Here is a 20,524-nt window from a genome sequence, read left to right as displayed (position 1 = left end):
CCCCACCACAATATTATCCACTAAGGAAGGAAGATGAGAATCCCCCACCACAATATTATCCACTAAGGAAGGAAGGTCAGAATCCCCCACCACAATATCATCCACTAAGGAAGAAAGATGAGAATCACCCACCACAATATCATCCACTAAATCTGGAAGGTGAGAGTAACCCACCACAATATCATCCACTAAATCTGGAAGGTGAGAGTAACCCACCACAATATCATCCACTAAATCTGGAAGGTGAGAGTAACCCACCACAATATCATCCACTAAATCTGGAAGGTGAGAGTAACCCACCACAATATCATCCACTAAATCTGGAAGGTGAGAGTAACCCACCACAATATCATCCACTAAATCTGGAAGGTGAGAGTAACCCACCACAATATCATCCACTAAATCTGGAAGGTGAGAGTAACCCACCACAAGTATCATCCACTAAGGAAGGAAGGTCAGAATCACCCACCACAATATCATCCACTAAAGAAGTTGAGAATCACCCACCACAATATCATCCACTAAATCTGGAAGGTGAGAGTAACCCACCACAATATAATCCACTAAGGAAGGAAGTCAGAATCATCCACCACAATATCATCCAATAAATCTGGAAGGTGAGAATCACCCACCACAATATCATCCACTAAAGAAGGTGAGAATCACCCACCACCAGGGCAAACTAAGGAAACAAAGTTTTTTGTGTAACAAAAAGGTGGCATACTAACGTTTACACTAATAAAATAAAAATGAGGTTAAGGTTAGGAAAAGGGCTTAGCTACAATTCTACAGTTGTCAACAATGGTTGTCCCTGACATTACTACCAAATCGAGCCACAACGGTAGAAACGTAAACAGACCATCTGTCCCGACATACCATCAGTATCATAACACCGGTTTACGGTTTGCGGGCAATGACCAATCAGATGAGGGAGTGTGATGACTTATACATTTTACATCCTAACGCCAGAGGCTCTAATTAAAATAAATAAATACAACATTTGTACGTCTTTTTTTGGTGATGTCGATTTATTCCCCTTTCCGCAGTTTTTTTCCTTCTCCATTTCACTACCCGTACTGTAGGTAGCAGCATGTCCATTCAATTTGTGGGAACGCCTCTCAGCCTGAGTAAGGAGATATGGAATGAATAAATTGGAGTTTTGTTTTTTGTCAATTTACTATTTTAGTTGTGTGGATGAAGTTATTTTCCCCCATCACGTATGGATTATCTTTACCTTGTATTTTCAACCCCCGTCCAGTTGGTGGTGCAAATAATTGGGGGATGTAGTTCACCATAAAACCCACAGAAAAAGAAGAGGAGGAGGTTCTTGGGTTTCTTTTGTGTTTCTGCCATCCAGAGGGAGTGTGTGCTCCGTACCACGTGACTGAGACAAGAACTGTGACTTGCTTTCCTCTCCAGAGCTGTTGAAAGGAGTGATAACTGGAGGGGCGTTAAGTGTTGAGAAGGGTCAACGGAAGTTGAAGAAGCAGACCAGGTGGGCAGCGTGGTGAAACAGGGAAGAGTTCTACTGAGTTTTGATGCAGATTCTTTACCAGGTAAAGTCAAGTTAGGATGTGTCAGTTATCCCGTGAGAGTTTTTGTCCTAAACCCATTACGGTGTTTTAGGTGTCAAGCTTATTGTCATGTGGCAGCAGTGTGTAGGAGGGAGATTCCTAGATGTGAGAAGTGTGCAGGATGACATGAGACAAATGAATGTGTAGTATCGGTGTAGAAAGTTGTGTAAACTGTAGGGGTACCCATGGTGCTGGAGATCAGAGGGGTCCGGTGAGAGAAAGGCAGGTTGAGGTTGCCAGGATCAGAGTAGTGCAGAAGGTGTTGTATGCCGAGGCAGTGTAGAGGAAGATGGATCCAGGGTGAGTAAGCCGAGGCCAATAGAGAGTGATGGGAATAACATGTGCTGCAGTAAGGTGGGTTTCTTAGCATTCATAGCCATGATTATCAATTGCACCGACACAGGAATGGAACGTAAATCACAGAGGATAGATGTTGTGGTGGCAGCTGCAGAGAAGTACTTGGGTGTACGAGATTTTACTGCAGAAGAGTTACAAGATGTTTTGAATGATAGTGTCCCGTCCTCCCAGGCTGCTGGCCTGGAGTAGGATCAGATAAGGCCAAAGTAGTGGAATAGTGGTGAGGTTTTATGGCCACAGGAAGATGTTTTGGGTTGCGGTGATGTCGACGGGGGGAGGGGTATTTTTTTTTAATTCATTATTTTATAATTGCAGCACCCTCAGCCCCCCTACTTCCCACGGCTATGGGGCAGGGTTAGTTGGTAGGTCAATTGTAATTTTTTTAATCACAAAGTGTAATTCATTCAAACTACATAATAGTAGGCTGATACACAGCCAAGACAGTAGGTGGCAGCATGTCCCTAGAACATTTGTTCGAAGAAGAAGAACAATAACAACGTTTGGCCTCACACTCCAGAACAGTAGGTGGCGCCAAGGGGTTTGTGCTGATTGTACGGAGATTGTGACAGCCGGTAAAATGGTGTCCCTTGACAAGGCAAGAACAAGATGTATGTCAGGAGAAGTGCAGTATTATCATAAGGAGACGTATACTTGGAATACGGAGGAGGAATGGAGGGAAAAAGATTGGCAGAGGTCTAAGAGAGAGATGGAGGAAGAGGGTGAACTTGAGTCGGTGAAAAATGGCGAGAAAGAAAGGAGGTGGTAGGTGTGGTGAAGTTCTTGGAGCCCGAGGCTTGCACCGAGAGTCAGGATAAAGATGAGTCTGTGACAGTAGGAGTGAAGTTTTTGAAAAAGTGGACCCCTGCCTTTTGGCTGATCCATTTATGGTTTCAGGATGGGTGAAAATAGAGTTGGGTACTGTGGAATTGCTAAGGGTAACCAGTCTTGTGATAATTGTTTGTGTTTCTGCTGGTCAGAGGGAGCAGGTGCTCCGTGTTAAATGAATGGAGACGAGATGTGACTTGTTTTGCTCTCAAGAAAAGGGTGCCATTGAAAGGAGTGATTATTGGGGTAGCGGTTAAAGCTGACCAACTGAAGGGGAAGATTCCCGGTGTTTGTGATGCTCGTCGTTTGGTGCGTGAGTGGAGAAACAAGAGTCATTGTTCTTTAAGTTTTGATGTTGAGTCTTTGCCCCACAAAGTGATGTTAAGATATATAAAAGTTATCCTGTACGAACTTTTGTGCCGACTACATTACGTTGTTACAGGTGTCAAGCTTATGAGCATGTGACAGCAGTGTGTAGGAGGGAGGTTCCTAGGTGTGCAGAAGGGCATGAAGCAAAGGAATGTGAAGCATTGGAGAAAGTAGTGGTATGTGTTAATTGTAGCGGTGCCCATTGAGCTGGGGATCAGAAATGTCCCGTGCGAGAGAAGCAGGTTGACGTTTCCAGGGTTAGAGTAGTGCAGAAGTTGTCATACGCTGAGGCAGTGAAGAAAGTAGAGAAAGATGGGTCAAGGGGGAGGGATTCTGAGAAGAGTGGTGTGAGTAGTAGATCTGTACGGTAGAGGGATAAACCAACAACATTTACATTTTACCTTTTAGTCATTTAGCAGATGCTCTTATCCAGAGCAACTTACAGTAGTGAATACATACATTTCATTTCATGCATTATTATTTTTATTTTTTTGTACTGGCCCCCCGTGGGAATCGAACAGGGGCGAAAATCTGATATCAACTTTGGGGGGGACAATTACATGAAATTTTCTCAAGAGCAATTCCTGAGGGGGACACCAAAAGTAGTGCTGTAACACATAGCCTACATTGTAATATGGTAAATGTATATTGAGGAACCAAAGAAATAAGGTGTTTGCCGTACTCCTAACTACCGGTACCCAAAACTACACAACTACTCACAACAGCAATACCATTGCCTTTAACAAATCTTAGTTCAGTCACCAGTTTAAGTTGAGAGTGGGGGTATCCATGGCATTTTCCAATTATGTTCCTATTTTACAAGTAAAAAAAATGGAGAACCTTTCATAATGTTGCCAAACAAAGACTCAACAAACTTACCTGAGACTCCCTGTCTCTGCCAGTCCTGTGCCTGAACATCTGTCCCGAACTCTGCTGTCTGTGTGCCATCTGTTGCCTGCTCTGCCTAATGACATCATTGTGAAACATTTCCATTAGAATTTCATTTCTTTCTTATGAACATTTTATCAACTAGTCTTTGAGATATTAGGCTACTAGGGTTCTTACTTTGCGTTTTGGTGTACTGAAAAATACTCTGATGTCCGTCTTTTATTTTTCTGCCATTTTTCTACCTGGCTGGCTGGCTACACACACACACAGTATGTAGGTTATTTACAGTAGGAGATGGGCTTCTATCATCTTATCTTTTATCATTCTATTTGGGCTTCGATCTAAAAGGTAGCTAGCAAATGTGAAACTGATTAAAATGACAAGAGTTGACAGCTGTATGAGTTCACCATTTACACAACATATGCTGCAACCTTTTGTAATTTTAATAGTTTGTTTCATATTGGCTGGCTTCCAACAATAGCTGAATTTGCAAAGCTAGCGAGCACCAATTCTGTTTCAGTGGTGTTTGCTATAATCTTTGCTACCCGGGTTAAATAAAATAAATAAATAAAAGTTCCCTTGCGACAATTTAGCTTTTGCAACGAGACCATTAAATATATTTAAGACAATGGTAGAAGAGAGTGTGGTTCTGTTCAGTTTGGACTTCAGTTTATCGCTAACCTTATCACAGGGACTTTGAAGCACTAACTTACATCATCTGCATGCTGATCTCGGAATAAATTGACGATAGCAAAGATTCCATCTTTGACGAGGCCACATAAATGGAATAGGTACTAGCTAGCTTAATAGTTCATATTTGCGCGCTAGCTCTGCATATTCAGCTAGTGTGTGTGCGCGATTGACTGGATTAACCTCACGTCAGTTACGTTCATTGAGTGCCTTTCAGACAGTGGCTACGACCCTTCTGTTACCTTGCCAGTGGATCAAACCATTGTGAGGAAAGGGGTGGGGGGGTCGCAATCTTTTGAAACTTGAAAACGCGCTATTAAGTGTCTATAATCAGCACAATTGCTTTCATTGCGTATTATTAATATTATTTAAATTACATAGTTATGTTTCAGTGATATATTGGGGGGGACAAATCATATTTTTCCCAGGATGGGGGGGTCGTGTCCCCCCCGTCCCCCCCGCGATTTCCGCCCCTGGAATCGAACCCACAACCCTGGCGTTGCACACACCATGCTGGCGTTGCAAACACCATGCTCTACCAACTGAGCCAAAGCTTCTAAAGCCATGACATAATTTTCTGGAATTTAGGAAAAATTCTTATTTTCAATGACGGCCTAGGAACAGTGGGTTAACTGCCTTGTTCAGGGGCAGAACGACAGATTTTTACCTTGTCAGCTCGGGGATTTTATCTAGCAACCTTTCGGTTACTGGCTCAACGCTCTAACCACTAGGCTACCTGCCGCCAAAATAGTGGAGCATGGTATCTATTATTATATATTTATTATTATTTTGTGAGTGTAGTGTAAAATTGTAGGGTATTTGTTGTATTTTATTTTTAGCAAAGTATAAGGGAGTTATACTCCAGTCTAGTAGGTGGCGGTAAACCTCATCGAAGAAGAACAGTAGGTGGCAGTGTATGCAGCTAAAGGTTGGTTGCGATCCGCCAAACCAATCTCAAAGAAGAACATATTCGCTAACGCCGCATTTTCGAAATGGCATATCTCGAGTTCAAGTTTGAGGACGAAATAACTAAATACATTCGGGAACAAGAATTGGTAACGTCACTGAAATTCGTAACATTGGGAAAGGACAAAAGTTTTGGACAAACGGGTAAGTTGTCTTGTCTTTTTTTTTTATATAACTAGTAGCTAACTTTTGCTACTCTCATCTAAAATCATGCTAGCTAAGTTAGCTAGCTAGCATAACAGATTCCAAGCGCTCGACCAGAGAGGAACTTTGTTAGTTTCCGTACAAGCCTATCATTCTAATAGTAATATATCATATTGTTGACCTTTTTAACAGATGCACAGCCTTTGGCACGGAAAAAACTCAGCTGGGAGAGTAAAAGTATCCCGTTCAATGGTGTTCCGTTTCAAGTTGTTGGCACAAAGACGTATGAATGCCACCAGGGCAAAGACAGACAGACAAAAGCCAAAGAGAAATATGCTGCTGAAAGAGACAAGAAGGAAGTAAGTTCATAGACGGATCACTGTCATTTACACCCTACACTTTTTATAACATTTAATTAGAATAATGTTGAAGTACTAACAATGGAATGTTCCTCAATAAGATGGGACTTTAAAGGGTTGTCCTAACTCTGGTCACTAAACATCCCATGGCACTTATTGCAAGAGTATGTAGGTGGGGTTAGGGTGGTGAGTTTCCCTGTACACTGTAAAGAGCTTTGGGTGTCTAGAAAAGTGCTACAAAAGTAAAATGTGTTATTATTAGCTGAATGTATTTTTTTAATTATCTTCCGTAGCGTGAAGACCATGCCTTTGTAAAGAGACGGAAACTGGTACAAAATACCAAAAAGGTGGACTGCAAGGCTATAATAAACATCGCCCAAGTTATCCGCTTTCCTGATTTTAAGGTAAATATGAAAAAGTTAAGGTCTACGCCTACTGTTGGTCAAAGTCTTAAGGCCGTGTTTACACAGGCAGCCCATTTCCAATTATGGGCAAAAGAGCTGATCTGATTGGTAAAATGTGTGAATCAGCCTAACACCGTACATAGTAACAGTACATATGTAACAGATACCACATTTTTTTATGTCTAGATTGAGGAAAGTACAGTGCGCTCTAAAAAGGAGGCCTCCCAAACGCTGAAGGCAGCACTAAGTTTTACACCCAGCTCTGTGAAGGCAGAGGTTGTCTACTGCGTCAGGTTCCCCTCCCTCTCTGAGCACAGCTCACATGCAGTTGTTGGCGAGGTAAATATAACTATAGAGTGTTGGTTAAGTTACCCACTGACCCCTTTATGATAAACCCATGTATTGTTTCTCCAACAGGCAGCTTATGTTAGGGAAGCTGTAGATGCCAGGCTGAGAGAGAAGATTGAGCAGCTGACTCTGTCTGGTGTGAGAAAGATGACTGAAATGAAGGTTCATCTGAACACCTTTGTAGTGGAAGAGCTTTTCCATGGAGAGCAGCCCCCTCCACCTACTCGCAGGCGCTATTACCCCACTGACAGTGACATAAGAAATGTCATGTTTAAGACCAAGCAGGCCACCAGAGACTCCAACATTGACCGTCCATACGAAGGTCCATCTGGAAGAGGAAAGAACAGGTCCTCTAGGAAGCTGTTGCGGTTACGGAGGCAATGTGCAGGATATCTTAAAGAGATCACAGAACTCACTTATCATCTCCAAGAGGAACAGTACGTGACTGATCTGTCTTCACAGCTCAGAAGCGTGTTGCTGGATATGAAGGCCCATGTTCCACAGGATAAAGGCCTTCCACTGACCTTTTCTCCAAGGAAGAGAAAAGCTGAGACGGACATGGACCTCATTCCAACCAAGAGTGTGTCACACCCTTTCATAGATGGGTTAGAACAGCATACAGAGGACATAGTGAGTGTGGACACCTTGTTGGCATTGAGCCTAGGTTAGTAGGGCTGAGTGGACACCTTGTTGGCATTGAGCCTAGGTTAGTAGGGCTGAGTGGATACCTTGTTGGCATTGAGCCTAGGTTAGTAGGGCTGAGTGGATACCTTGTTGGCATTGAGCCTAGGTTAGTAGGGCTGAGTGGATACCTTGTTGGCATTGAGCCTAGGTTAGTAGGGCTGAGTGGATACCTTGTTGGCATTGAGCCTAGGTTAGTAGGGCTGAGTGGATACCTTGTTGGCATTGAGCCTAGGTTAGTAGGGCTGAGTGGACACCTTGTTGGCATTGAGCCTAGGTTAGTAGGGCTGTGTGGACACCTTGTTGGCATTGAGCCTAGGTTAGTAGGGCTGAGTGGACACCTTGTTGGCATTGAGCCTAGGTTAGTAGGGCTGAGTGGATACCTTGTTGGCATTGAGCCTAGGTTAGTAGGGCTGAGTGGACACCTTGTTGGCATTGAGCCTAGGTTAGTAGGGCTGAGTGGACACCTTGTTGGCATTGAGCCTAGGGCTGAGGACTGAGTGTGTGGGTTCTGCCACCAATTGAGTATATTTTGGTTAGTGTAATTTTTATTTCAACTAATGTTAACATTCTGTCAACACAACTTGATAAAAACATGTTTTCTCGTCTAAAGATGTAAAACAAATAAATGACTATAGTAAGCCATTTAGGAAGCATATATACACACACTGTTCCACTCATCTGCTGCTACTCTGTACTTTATTTTATTATTGTCTGTCCTGATGCCTAGTCACTTTATCCTGCACATTTATCTCCTTGATCTGGTACTGGTACTCCCTGTATACAGCTGCACATTGATCTGGTACTCCCTGTATATAGCTCCACATTGATCTGGTACTCCCTGTATATAGCTCCACATTGATCTGGTACTCCCTGTATACAGCTGCACATTGATCTGGTACTCCCTGTATATAGCTCCACATTGATCTGGTACTCCCTGTATATAGCTCCACATTGATCTGGTACTCCCTGTATATTGCTCCACATTGATCTGGTACTCCCTGTATATAGCTGCACATTGATCTGGTACTCCCTGTATATTGCTGCATATTGATCTGGTACTCCCTGTATATAGCTGCATATTGATCTGGTACTCCCTGTATATAGCTGCACATTGATCTGGTACTCCCTGTATATAGCTGCATATTGATCTGGTACTCCCTGTATATAGCTGCATATTGATCTGGTACTCCCTGTATATAGCTGCACATTGATCTGGTACTGGTACTCCCTGTATATAGCTGCACATTGATCTGGTACTCCCTGTATATTGCTGCACATTGATCTGGTACTCCCTGTATATTGCTGCACATTGATCTGGTACTCCCTCTATATAGCTGCATATTGATCTGGTACTCCCTGTATATAGCTGCACATTGATCTGGTACTGGTACTCCCTGTATATTGCTGCACATTGATCTGGTACTCCCTGTATATAGCTGCACATTGATCTGGTACTCCCTGTATATAGCTGCACATTGATCTGGTACTCCCTGTATATAGCTGCACATTGATCTGGTACTCCCTGTATATAGCTGCACATTGATCTGGTACTCCCTGTATATAGCTGCACATTGATCTGGTACTCCCTGTATATTGCTTCATTATTGTGTATTCTATTCCTCTTGTTACAATCCCCATATTTGTTTTTAACTTTGCATTGTTGGGAAGGGCTGTAAGCAAGCATTTCACGGTTAAGTTTAACACCTGTTGTATTCGGCGCATGTGACAAATAAAATGTGTTTTGAAGTGCCCAAATAAAGTAACAGGGTTGACCTTTTTAAATCAGACAATTTCAAAATATACATTTCTGAACGTTTCTTTGAAACTGTACGTTTTACTTGTAAATTTTGAAAACAAAAATTGAAAATCAAGATGTACCAATTTGTTTGTCTACATGCCATTTTAAAAACAATGCAGATATTGGAGTAAACCTATTTTGGGTTAAAACAAGTAACTATGAGTAAGGGCCAACATCATGACAAGCTTGCAATCTGATTGAGGGGTTGGGTTAAATGCTGAAGACACATTTTGGTTGAATGTAGCGGTCGACCGATTAATCGGAATGGCCGATTTAATTAGGGCCGATATAAAAAAAAAAAAAAAAAAAGTTTTTCTTTTCTCCATAACAATCGGAAATCGGTATTTTTGGACGCCGATTTTTATTTTTTTATTTTATATATATATATATATATTAAAAACATTTTTTTTTTTTTAAAGGTTAGACCTTTATTTAACTAGGCAAGTCAGTTAAGAACACGTTCTTATTTTCAATGACGGCCTAGGAACGGTGGGTTTAACTGCCTTGTTCAGGGGCAGAACGACAGATTTTTACCTTGTCAGCTCGGGGATTCAATCTTGCAACCTTACGGTTCACTAGTCCAACGCTCTAACCACCTGTTTTACATTGCACTCCACGAGGAGCCTGCCTGTTACGTGAATGCCGTAAGAAGCCAAGGTAAGTTGCTAGCTAGCATTAAACTTATCTTATAAAAAACTATCAATCATAATCACTAGTTAACTACACATGGTTGATGATATTACTAGTTTATCTAGCCTGTCCTGCGTTGCATATAATCGCTTAGGTACACGTTGCTCCAACCATAAACATCAATGCCTTTCTTAAAATCAATACACAAGTATATATATACTGCTCAAAAAAATAAAGGGAACACTTAAACAACACATCCTAAATCTGAATGAAAGAAATAATCTTAAATACTTTTTTCTTTACATAGTTGAATGTGCTGACAAGAAAATCACACAAAAATAATCATTGGAAATCCAATTTATCAACCCATGGAGGTCTGGATTTGGAGTCACACTCAAAATTAAAGTGGAAAACCACACTACAGGCCTATCCAACTTTGATGTAATGTCCTTAAAACAAGTCAAAATGAGGCTCAGTAGTGTGTGTGGCCTCCACGTGCCTGTATGACCTCCCTACAACGCCTGGGCATGCTCCTGATGAGGTGGCGGATGGTCTCCTGAGGGATCTCCCAGACCTGGACTAAAGCATCCGCCAACTCCTGGACAGTCTGTGGTGCAACGTGGCGTTGGTGGATGGAGCGAGACATGATGTCCCAGATGTGCTCAATTGGATTCAGGTCTGGGCCAGTCCATAGCATCAATGCCTTCCTCTTGCAGGAACTGCTGACACACTCCAGCCACATGAGGTCTAGCATTGTTTTGCATTAGGAGAAACCCAGGGCCAACCGCACCAGCATATGGTCTCACAAGGGGTCTGAGGATCTCATCTCGGTACCTAATGGCAGTCAGGCTACCTCTGGCGAGCACATGGAGGGCTGTGCGGCACCCCAAAGAAATGCCACCCCACACCATGACTGACCCACCGCCAAACCGGTCATGCTGGAGGATGTTGCAGGCAGCAGAACGTTCTCCACGGCGTCTCCAGACTCTGTCACGTCTGTCACATGTGCTCAGTGTGAACCTTCTTTCATCTGTGAAGAGCACAGGGCGCCAGTGGCGAATTTGCCAATCTTGGTGTTCTCTGGCAAATGCCAAACATCCTGCACGGTGTTGGGCTGTAAGCACAACCCCCACCTGTGGACGTCGGGCCCTCATTCCACCCTCATGGAGTCTGTTTCTGATCGTTTGAGCAGACACATGCACATTTGTGGCCTGCTGGAGGTCATTTTGCAGGGCTCTGGCAGTGCTCCTCCTGCTCCTCCTTGCACAAAGGCGGAGGTAGCGGTCCTGCTGCTGTGTTGTTGCCCTCCTACGGCCTCTTCCACATCTCCTGATGTACTGGCCATGTGTCCTGGTAGCGCCTCCATGCTCTGGACACTACGCTGACAGACACAGCAAACCTTCTTGCCACAGCTCGCATTGATGTACCATCCTGGATGAGCTGCACTACCTGAGCTACTTGTGTGGGTTGTAGACTCTGTCTCATGCTACCACTAGAGTGAAAGCACCGCCAGCATTCAAAAGTGACCAAAACATCAGCCAGGAAGCATAGGAACTGAGAAGTGGTCTGTGGTCCCCACCTCCAGAACCACTCCTTTATTGGGGGTGTCTTGCTAATTGCCTATAATTTCCACCTGTTGTCTATTCCATTTGCACAACAGCATGTGAAATTTAGTGGACAGTTTGATTTCACAGAAGTGTGATTGATTTGGAGTTACATTGTGTTGTTTAAGTGTTCCCTTTATTTTTTTGAGCAGTGTATTTTTCAACCTGCATATTTAGTTAATATTGCCTGCTGACATGCATTTCTTTTAACTAGGGAAAATGTGTCACTTCTCTTGCAAAAGAGTCAGGGTCAGCAGTTTGGGCCGCCTGGCTCGTTGCGAACTGTGGAGACTATTTCTTCCTAACAAAGACAGCCGACTTCGCCAAACGGGGGATGATTTTCCGTATTTCACTTAAAGGAAAAACGTTTTGTTTTCGAGATGATAGTTTCCGGATTCGACCATATTAATGACCTAAGGCTCGTATTTCTGTGTGTTATTATGTTATAATTAAGTCTATGATTTGATAGAGCAGTCTGACTGAGCGGTGGTAGGCAGCAGCAGGCTCGTAAGCATTCATTCAAACAGCACTTTCGTGCATTTACCAGCAGCTCTTCGCTGTGCTTCAAGCATTGCGCTGTTTATGACTTAAAGCCTATCAACTCCCAAGATTAGGTTGGTGTAACTGATGTGAAATGGCTAGCTAGTTAGCCGGGTGCGCGCTAATAGCGTTTCAAACGTCACTCGCTCTGAGACTTGGAGTAGTTGTTCCCCTTGCTCTCCATGGGTAACGCTGCTTCGAGGGTGGCTGTTGTCGATGTGTTCCTGGTCTGAGCCCAGGTAGGAGCGAGGAGAGGGATGGAAGCTATACTGTTACACTGGCAATACTAAAGTGCCTATAAGAACATCCAATAGTCAAAGGTATATGAAATACAAATCGTATAGAGAGAAATAGTCCTATAATAACTACAACCTAAAACATCTTACCTGGGAATATTGAAGACTCATGTTAAAAGGAACCGCCAGCTTTCATATGTTCTCATGTTCTGAGCAAGGAACTTAAACGTTAGCTTTTTTACATGGCACATATTGCACTTTTACTTTCTTCTCCAACACTTTGTTTTTGCATTATTTAAACCAAATTGAACATGTTTCATTATTTATTTGGGGCTAAATTGATTTTGATGTAATATATTAAGTTAAAATAAGTGTTCATTCAGTATTGTTGTAATTGTCATTATTACAAATAAAAATGTAAAAAAACAATCGTCCGATTAATCGGTATCGTTTTTTTTGGCACTCCAATAATCGGTATCGGCGTTGAAAAATCCTAATCGGTCGACCTCTAGTTGAACGCATTCAGTTTTACAACTAAGTTTTAACTGTTTTAACTCCCTTTCCCTGAATGAGCAACCTAGTCTCGGAGCATGTGGTATTATTCTGTACGTAAATCCGAGATACTCCACTTAGTATATGTTTTGTATGGTATATATTAATCTGGGGATGTCCATCACCCATTCTGTATGATATCTTACAAAGTACAATTAATATTATATTTTATGAATTTGCAAAAACTATGCTATGTTACAAATAAAAGCTAGGTGGGTAATGTTAGCCAGGCTAGGGGAAGGGTTAGCTAACATGCTAAGTAGTTGCAAAGTAGCTAAAGTTGTCCATGATGAAATTCAAACTCGCAACCTTTGGGTTGTTTGTGTTATACAGTTACCCATCCACCTGACTTAAGTAACCATACCAAACGTAGCATACAGTGTATTCAGACCCCTTCCCTTTTTCCACATTTTGTTCCATTACAGCCTTATTCTAAAATGGATTACATTAAATGTTCAATCTACACACCATACCCCCTAATGACAAAGCGAAAACAGGTTTTTATAAATTTTTGCTAATTTAGAAGAAAAAAAATTCTAAAACAGATACCTTATTTGCATAAGTATTCAGACCCTTTGCTATGAGACTTGAAATTGAGCTCAGGTGCATCCTGTTTCCATTGATCAACCTTGAGATGCTTCTACAACTTGATTGGAGTCCACCTGTGTTAAATTCAATTGATTGGACATGATTTGGAAAGGCACACACCAGTCTATATAAGGTCCCACAGTTGATGGTGCATGTCAGAGCAAATACCAAGCCATGAGGTAGAAGGAATTGTCTGTAGAGCTCTGAGACAGGATTGTGTCGAGGCACAGGTCTGGGTAAGGGTACCAAAACATGTCTGAAGCATTGAAGGTACCCAAGAACAGTGGCCTCCATCATTCTTAAATGGAGAAGTTTGGAACCATCAAGACTCTTCCTAGAGCTGGCCGACCGGCCAAACTGAGCAATCGGGGGGGGGAACGGCCTTGGTCAGGGAGGTGACCAAGAACCCGATGGTCACTCTGACAGAGCTCTAGAGTTCCTCTGTGGAGATGAGAGAACCTTCCACAAGGACAACCATCTCTGTAGCACTCCACCAATCAGGCCTTTATGGTAAAGTGGCCAGATGGAAGCCACTCCTTAGTAAAAGGCACATGTCAACCCGCTTGGAGTTTGCCAAAAGGCATCTAAAGGACTCTCAGAAAAAATTGGAAACAAGATTCTCTGGTCTGATAACCAAGATTGAACTCTTAAGCCTGAATGCCAAGCGTCATGCCTGAAGGAAACATGGCACCATCCCTCCGGTGAAGCATGGTGGTGGCATCATGCTGTGGGGATGTTTTTCAGGGACTGAGAATGTCCTTGAGTCTGAATGTTCTTGAGTGGCCCAGCCAGAACCTGGACTTGAACCCGATCGTACATCTCTGGAGAGATTTGAAAATAGCTGTGCAGCGACGCTCCCCATCCAACCTGACAGAGCTTGAGCGGATCTGCAGAGATAAATGGGAAAAACTGCCCAAATACAGGTGTGCCAAGCTTGTAGCGTCATACCCAAGAAGATTCTGCTGTAATCGCTGCCAAAGGTGCTTCAACAAAGTACTGAGTAAAGGGTCTGAATACTTATGTAAATGTTTTTATCAGTTTTTTTATTAATACATTTAGCCAACATTTCTAAACCTGTTTTAGTTGTCATTATGGGGTTGTGTGTGTGTGTGGATTGATGAGGGGGGAAAAAACAATTTTGTCAACTTTAGAATAAGGCTGTAAAGTAACTGTGTAAAGTCAAGGGTTCTGAACACTTTCTGATTGCACTGTATCATACTAATTTGAGTGTCCTGGATTTCCACGTACTATGTTATGTCTAGTCTTTGAGACCAGGCTGGAATAAGACATCGATTACCACTTTGCATTTAGAACGGGCCACCGTTGGTTTTATTATAGCTAATAAATAACCAAAACATTGAGGTAACAGAACGTATGGCCTCTTCTCAATTGGATTTTGCTCAACTCCTTCGTTCTCGCTCTGTCACTTTTGATAAAGATCATATGTAAATGACGAGAGGGAATGTGGATGAAAAATTTGCTTGTATGAAATTCTCCACTCGTGCATAATCATGCAAATGATGTTTAAAGTGGTGGATTCCAAAATAAATGAAAGTGATACAACTCTATTAAGTTAGTTGTGCGAGACGCTTTGGATGTAACCAACTTTTCTTAATCAACGTGGCAGGTTAGGAGAATGAGGTAATCTTAACCTGCTATGTAAACATACCATCAGTATTGCCTTGTTCACGTGCTAGTCGGAACTAGTCAACTCGGAAATGGCGACTTGCTAAGTGATGTAGTTGAAGCGGCAGGTAGCCTAGTGGTTAGAGCGTTGGACTAGTAACCGAAATGTTGCAGACAAGGTACAAATCTGTCATTCTGCCCCTGAACAAGGCAGTTAACCCACTGTTCCTAGGCCGTCATTGAAAATAAGAATTTGTTCTTAACTGACTTACCTAGTTAAAGGTTAAAAATAAATAAAAAATACATGTGCTGCGTTGAACATAGAAAGTGGTAAATTTCAGACTTTCCTAGTTCCGACTAGCACGTGAACACGGGATAATGCCATCACACTCCATCTGATTGGTCGGGTAGATGGGCCTTGTGGTGTGTTAACTAGTGACGACCGATTCACTGGTACCGTAAGATAATTTTTCATCTGGCTAATTATTGATGACTAGTGATTGGGATTAAATCTGATCCTAGATCTTTAGGTAATAAAGTTACATTTTTTTAGGCCTCTGAATGTGATCACTGGAATACATTCCTATGTCCTACTCTTCTAGCACACCTACCTGTTTTATGAGCCTGTCCGTTTTATTATGAGCCTGTCCGTTTTATTATGAGCCTGTCCGTTTTGTTATGAGCCTAGCCTGTCCGTTTTGTTATGAGCATAGCCTGTCCGTTTTGTATTGAGCATAGCCTGTCCATTTTGTATTGAGCATAGCCTGTCCATTTTGTATTGAGCATAGCCTGTCCATTTTGTATTGAGCATAGCCTGTCCATTTTGTATTGAGCGCAGCCTGTCCATTTTGTATTGAGCGCAGCCTGTCCATTTTGTATTGAGCGCAGCCTGTCCATTTTGTATTGAGCGCAGCCTGTCCATTTTGTATTGAGCGCAGCCTGTCCATTTTGTATTGAGCGCAGCCTGTCCATTTTGTATTGAGCATAGCCTGTCCATTTTGTATTGAGCATAGCCTGTCCATTTTGTATTGAGCGCAGCCTGTCCATTTTGTATTGAGCATAGCCTGTCCATTTTTAAAAGAAGCTCAGGATATTTCAGTCACCATCTCAGAAGATGTGGGCTAGAAAATAGACAGGTTGTGGTTATGCAGTGATCTTTGCCTATCAATGTGTTATCAATGACATATGAGGAGACCATGCATGCCTAAACATATTGCTGGAACTGTTAGGGGACAGTGAGAATACTGCATGCCTAAACATATTGCTGGAACTGTTAGGGGACAGTGAGAATACTGCATGCCTAAACATATTGCTGGAACTGTTAGGGGACAGTGAGAATACTGCATGCCTAAACATATTGCTGGAACTGTTAGGGGACAGTGAGAATACTGCATGCCTAAACATATTGCTGGAACTGTTAGGGGACAGTGAGAATACTGCATGCCTAAACATATTGCTGGAACTGTTAGGGGACAGTGAGAATACTGCATGCCTAAACATATTGCTGGAACTGTTAGGGGACAGTGAGAATACTGCATGCCTAAACAGATTGTTGAAACTGTTTGGGGACAGTGCGGAGACTGCATGCCTAAACATATCCCAATAATTTTTTTTGCTGACAGTGAGGGGACTGCATGCCAAAACATATTGTTGAAACTGTTTGGGGACAGTGCGGAGACTGCATGCCTAAACATATCCCAATAATTTTTTTTGCTGACAGTGAGGGGACTGCATGCCTAAACATATTGTTGAAACTGTTTGGGGGCAGTGCGGAGACCGCATGCCTAAACATATTGTTGAAACTGTTTGGGGACAGTGAGAATACTGCATGCCTGTTTAGTGGGGCAGATGTCTCCACCTGTAGCTGAATGAAAAACTACAGTTAAAATTGAATATAGTGTTCTGTCAAGATTATTTTTGACCATTTCAACTCTCAAATACCTTAAACTTTAAATCACTTTATTTGACCCACTGTTAATCTATCCATTTATACAATGGGCATCTTTCCACAAACCACCGTAAGAAAATGTCTTACTCATGTTATGACCAAGGCATTTCCATATTTTTTACGAATCGCACATGGATCATCATTATAGTCAAAACACACTTGGAATATCATTATAGTCAAAACACACTTGTATCATCATTATAGTCAAAACACACTTGGATCATCATTATAGTCAAAACACACTTGGATCATCATTATAGTCAAAACACACATGGATCATCATTATAGTCAAAACACACTTGGGTCATCATTATAGTCAAAACACACTTGGATCATCATTATAGTCAAAACACACATGGATCATCATTATAGTCAAAACACACTTGGGTCATCATTATAGTCAAAACACACTTGGATCATCATTATACTCAAAACACACTTGGATCATCATTATAGTCAAAACGCACTTTGCTTTGAAACAACAAATTATAAAATCCCAATGCATTCATTGGGACAGTTTCAGATGAGCAGTATTGCATTCTCCATGTCGGCAGAGAGTAGACAGTAGGCCTTCTCCAGGGCCCTGTCCAGAAACAGCCCAGAGGCCTAGGCCATAGAGAGTAGACAGTAGGCCTTCTCCAGGGCCCTGTCCAGAAACAGCCCAGAGGCCTAAGCCATAGAGAGTAGACAGTAGGCCTTCTCCAGGGCCCTGTCCAGAAACAGCCCAGAGGCCTAGGCCATAGAGAGTAGACAGTAGGCCTTCTCCAGGGCCCTGTCCAGAAACAGCCCAGAGGCCTAGGCCATAGAGAGTAGACAGAGACTAAATGAAAATGTGACATAAATGGAAGTCAGGGTTGAGACCAACCTGCTGACAGCTATCCAGTCCTTTCAGAACTACATGAAGTGGTTAGGCCATGGGTAGAGGGGTTAGGGGCTGTTTCTGGACAGGGCCCAGCCAGGTTCTGTGAGTTCAAATACTTTCTTTTCCAGGGGTCGGAGGTCAGCCAAGCAGGGATGTCTGGGTAACTTTGTGCCTTCAGAGATTACCAATGTGATCCTGGTTAATCCACACGCTAACTATCAGCAGGCAGGGCCCCACACTGTTCTCACACACACACTCACACCAAGAGAAATCTACAGGATCTGCTCTCTCTCTCTGAATAGAATAGATGATGTTTACACCACAGTAAACCATGAAGTCTGGTCTGGGCCACCATGTGGCATCACCACCAACAGCAGATTATTAAACAGATCAGTGTCTGTCTTCACCTGTCAATCACAGACGCATAGCCTGTATGGCGGCAGCGTAGCCTAGTGGTTAGAGCGTTGGGCCAGTAACGGAAAGATTGCAAGATCGAATCCCCGAGCTGACAAGGTACAAATCTGTCATTCTGCCCCTGAACAACGCAGTTAACCCACTGTTCCTAGACCGTCATTGAAAATAAGAATTAGTTCTGAACTGACTTGCCTAGTTAAATAAAGGTAAAATAAAACATTTACATAGTGCACTACTTTAGACCAGGTCCTTGGTACCCTAGTGGACTGCTTTTGACCTGGTCCTGGGTGCCATTTTGGATGCACACACAGTGACCTTCAGTACGAGGGCAGTTGCGGTCAAAATGAAGTTGTTTAGCTTCACGTCCACCACACTAAGGGCTCAGATTACGGGGTTGCCGGGGATTCCAATAACACAAGGTAAAAGAACACTGCACATTGATTGATGCTCCTGTGTGGTTTATTGAAACAATGTGAGGTCTGGGAACACACTGTAACAAGACTCCCATTAGTGACCAGCAGAGACATTTAGAGTTGGGACATTGACGTAGCCTTTACATGACACCACAATATTCTAAGGCAGCCATGTTGGGTCCCCGTTAACATTTCACAGGGAATATTTAAACAATACTATATAACTGGATGTCTAGAATTTAGATCAATGTTCAAAGTTCTTTAAAAGCTGGCTGAGCTTTTCTAAATATATGGCTCTGCTGTCCACTTCATTCATCGCCCTTTGACTGCCTCCTACTCCGCAGCACCCTGACTGTGTGATCTATCCAGGTTAAGGCAGTGGCACCACTGTCAGAGTACATTGTGTTCCACCCCAAGATAGCCTGGGTGGCAGTCTGCTTCTGCTCTTCTGCCAACTCCTCCTGGAGTTGTCATGCCAACGATGACAACGGAGGAGTAGGCCAAATCTGAACCAGATCTGGGACCAGGCTAACGCCAAGTAGAGCTGTAACTCACAACGTTGGACCTAATGGACAACATCACACACCACTCATAGTCAACCGACAACAGTCTTCGCCAACAGAGCAAGAGATTAGTCTGTCTCAACATGACAGTTTGCTTTACATCTCAGTGAAGGTGAATGTCACTGATGTACTCCAGCTAACATGCTACACCAGTGGTTCCCAATTCTGGTCTTAGGGACCCAAAGGGCTTTTCCCCGAGCACCAATACACTTAACTAATCAACTCATCATCAAGCTTTTTATTATTTCAATCAGGTGTGTTAGTGCTGGTGCAAAAACGGTTCCCAAGGACCAGGATTGGAAACACTGACTCCTACACCATGTTATGATGAGTCTTCACTCTGCTGACTACTACACCATGTTATGATGAGTCTTCACTCTGCCGACTACTACACCATGTTATAGTTATGATGAGCCTTCACTCTGCTGACTACTACACCATGTTATGGTGAGCCTTCACTCTGCCGACTACTACACCATGTTATGGTGAGCCTTCACTCTGCCGACTACTACACCATGTTATGGTGAGCCTTCACTCTGCTGACTACTACACCATGTTATGGTGAGCCTTCACTCTGCCGACTACTACACCATGTTATAGTTATGATGAGCCTTCACTCTGCTGACTACTACACCATGTTATGGTGAGCCTTCACTCTGCTGACTACTACACCATGTTATGGTGAGCCTTCACTCTGCTGACTACTACACCATGTTATGATGAGCCTTCACTCTGCCGACTACTACACCATGTTATAGTTATGGTGAGCCTTCACTCTGCTGACTACTACACCATGTTATAGTTATGGTGAGCCTTCACTCTGCCGACTACTACACCATGTTATGGTGAGCCTTCACTCTGCTGACTACTACACCATGTTATAGTTATGGTGAGCCTTCACTCTGCTGACTACTACACCATGTTATAGTTATGGTGAGCCTTCACTCTGCCGACTACTACACCATGTTATGGTGAGCCTTCACTCTGCTGACTACTACACCATGTTATGGTGAGCCTTCACTCTGCCGACTACTACACCATGTTATAGTTATGATGAGCCTTCACTCTGCTGACTACTACACCATGTTATGGTGAGCCTTCACTCTGCTGACTACTACACCATGTTATAGTTATGGTGAGTC

The 20,524-nt window shown here is 42.8% G+C and overlaps 1 protein-coding gene across 1 annotated transcript; it reads left to right on the top strand.

Moving 5' to 3' along the window:
* Positions 1–5,643: 5,643 nt before the first annotated feature.
* On the top strand, positions 5,644–15,775 carry LOC106594817 (calcium-responsive transcription factor). Its single transcript, XM_082976271.1, has 6 exons — positions 5,644–5,813; positions 6,006–6,172; positions 6,466–6,576; positions 6,763–6,915; positions 6,994–7,588; positions 8,093–15,775. The coding sequence occupies exons 1-6, from the start codon at positions 5,696–5,698 to the stop codon at positions 8,128–8,130; spliced, it is 1,182 nt and encodes a 393-aa protein (XP_082832397.1). The 5' UTR covers positions 5,644–5,695; the 3' UTR covers positions 8,131–15,775.
* The last annotated feature ends 4,749 nt before the right edge of the window (positions 15,776–20,524 follow it).

This window comes from Salmo salar, chromosome 06 (genome assembly GCF_965601325.2).
Source record: "Salmo salar chromosome 06, fSalSal1, whole genome shotgun sequence".
NCBI classification, from domain to species: Eukaryota; Metazoa; Chordata; class Actinopteri; order Salmoniformes; family Salmonidae; genus Salmo; species Salmo salar.
This window is presented reverse-complemented; position numbering and strand designations above follow the sequence as displayed.

Excerpts from the sequence above, each read along its gene's own strand:
- LOC106594817 (XM_082976271.1), top strand. The coding sequence starts at position 5,696 with ATGGCATATCTCGAGTTCAAGTTTGAGGACGAAATAACTAAATACATT. Across the intron at positions 6,173-6,465 it reads CTGAAAGAGACAAGAAGGAA|CGTGAAGACCATGCCTTTGT; the intron begins GTAAGTTCATAG and ends TATCTTCCGTAG. Across the intron at positions 7,589-8,092 it reads CTTGTTGGCATTGAGCCTAG|GGCTGAGGACTGAGTGTGTG; the intron begins GTTAGTAGGGCT and ends CATTGAGCCTAG.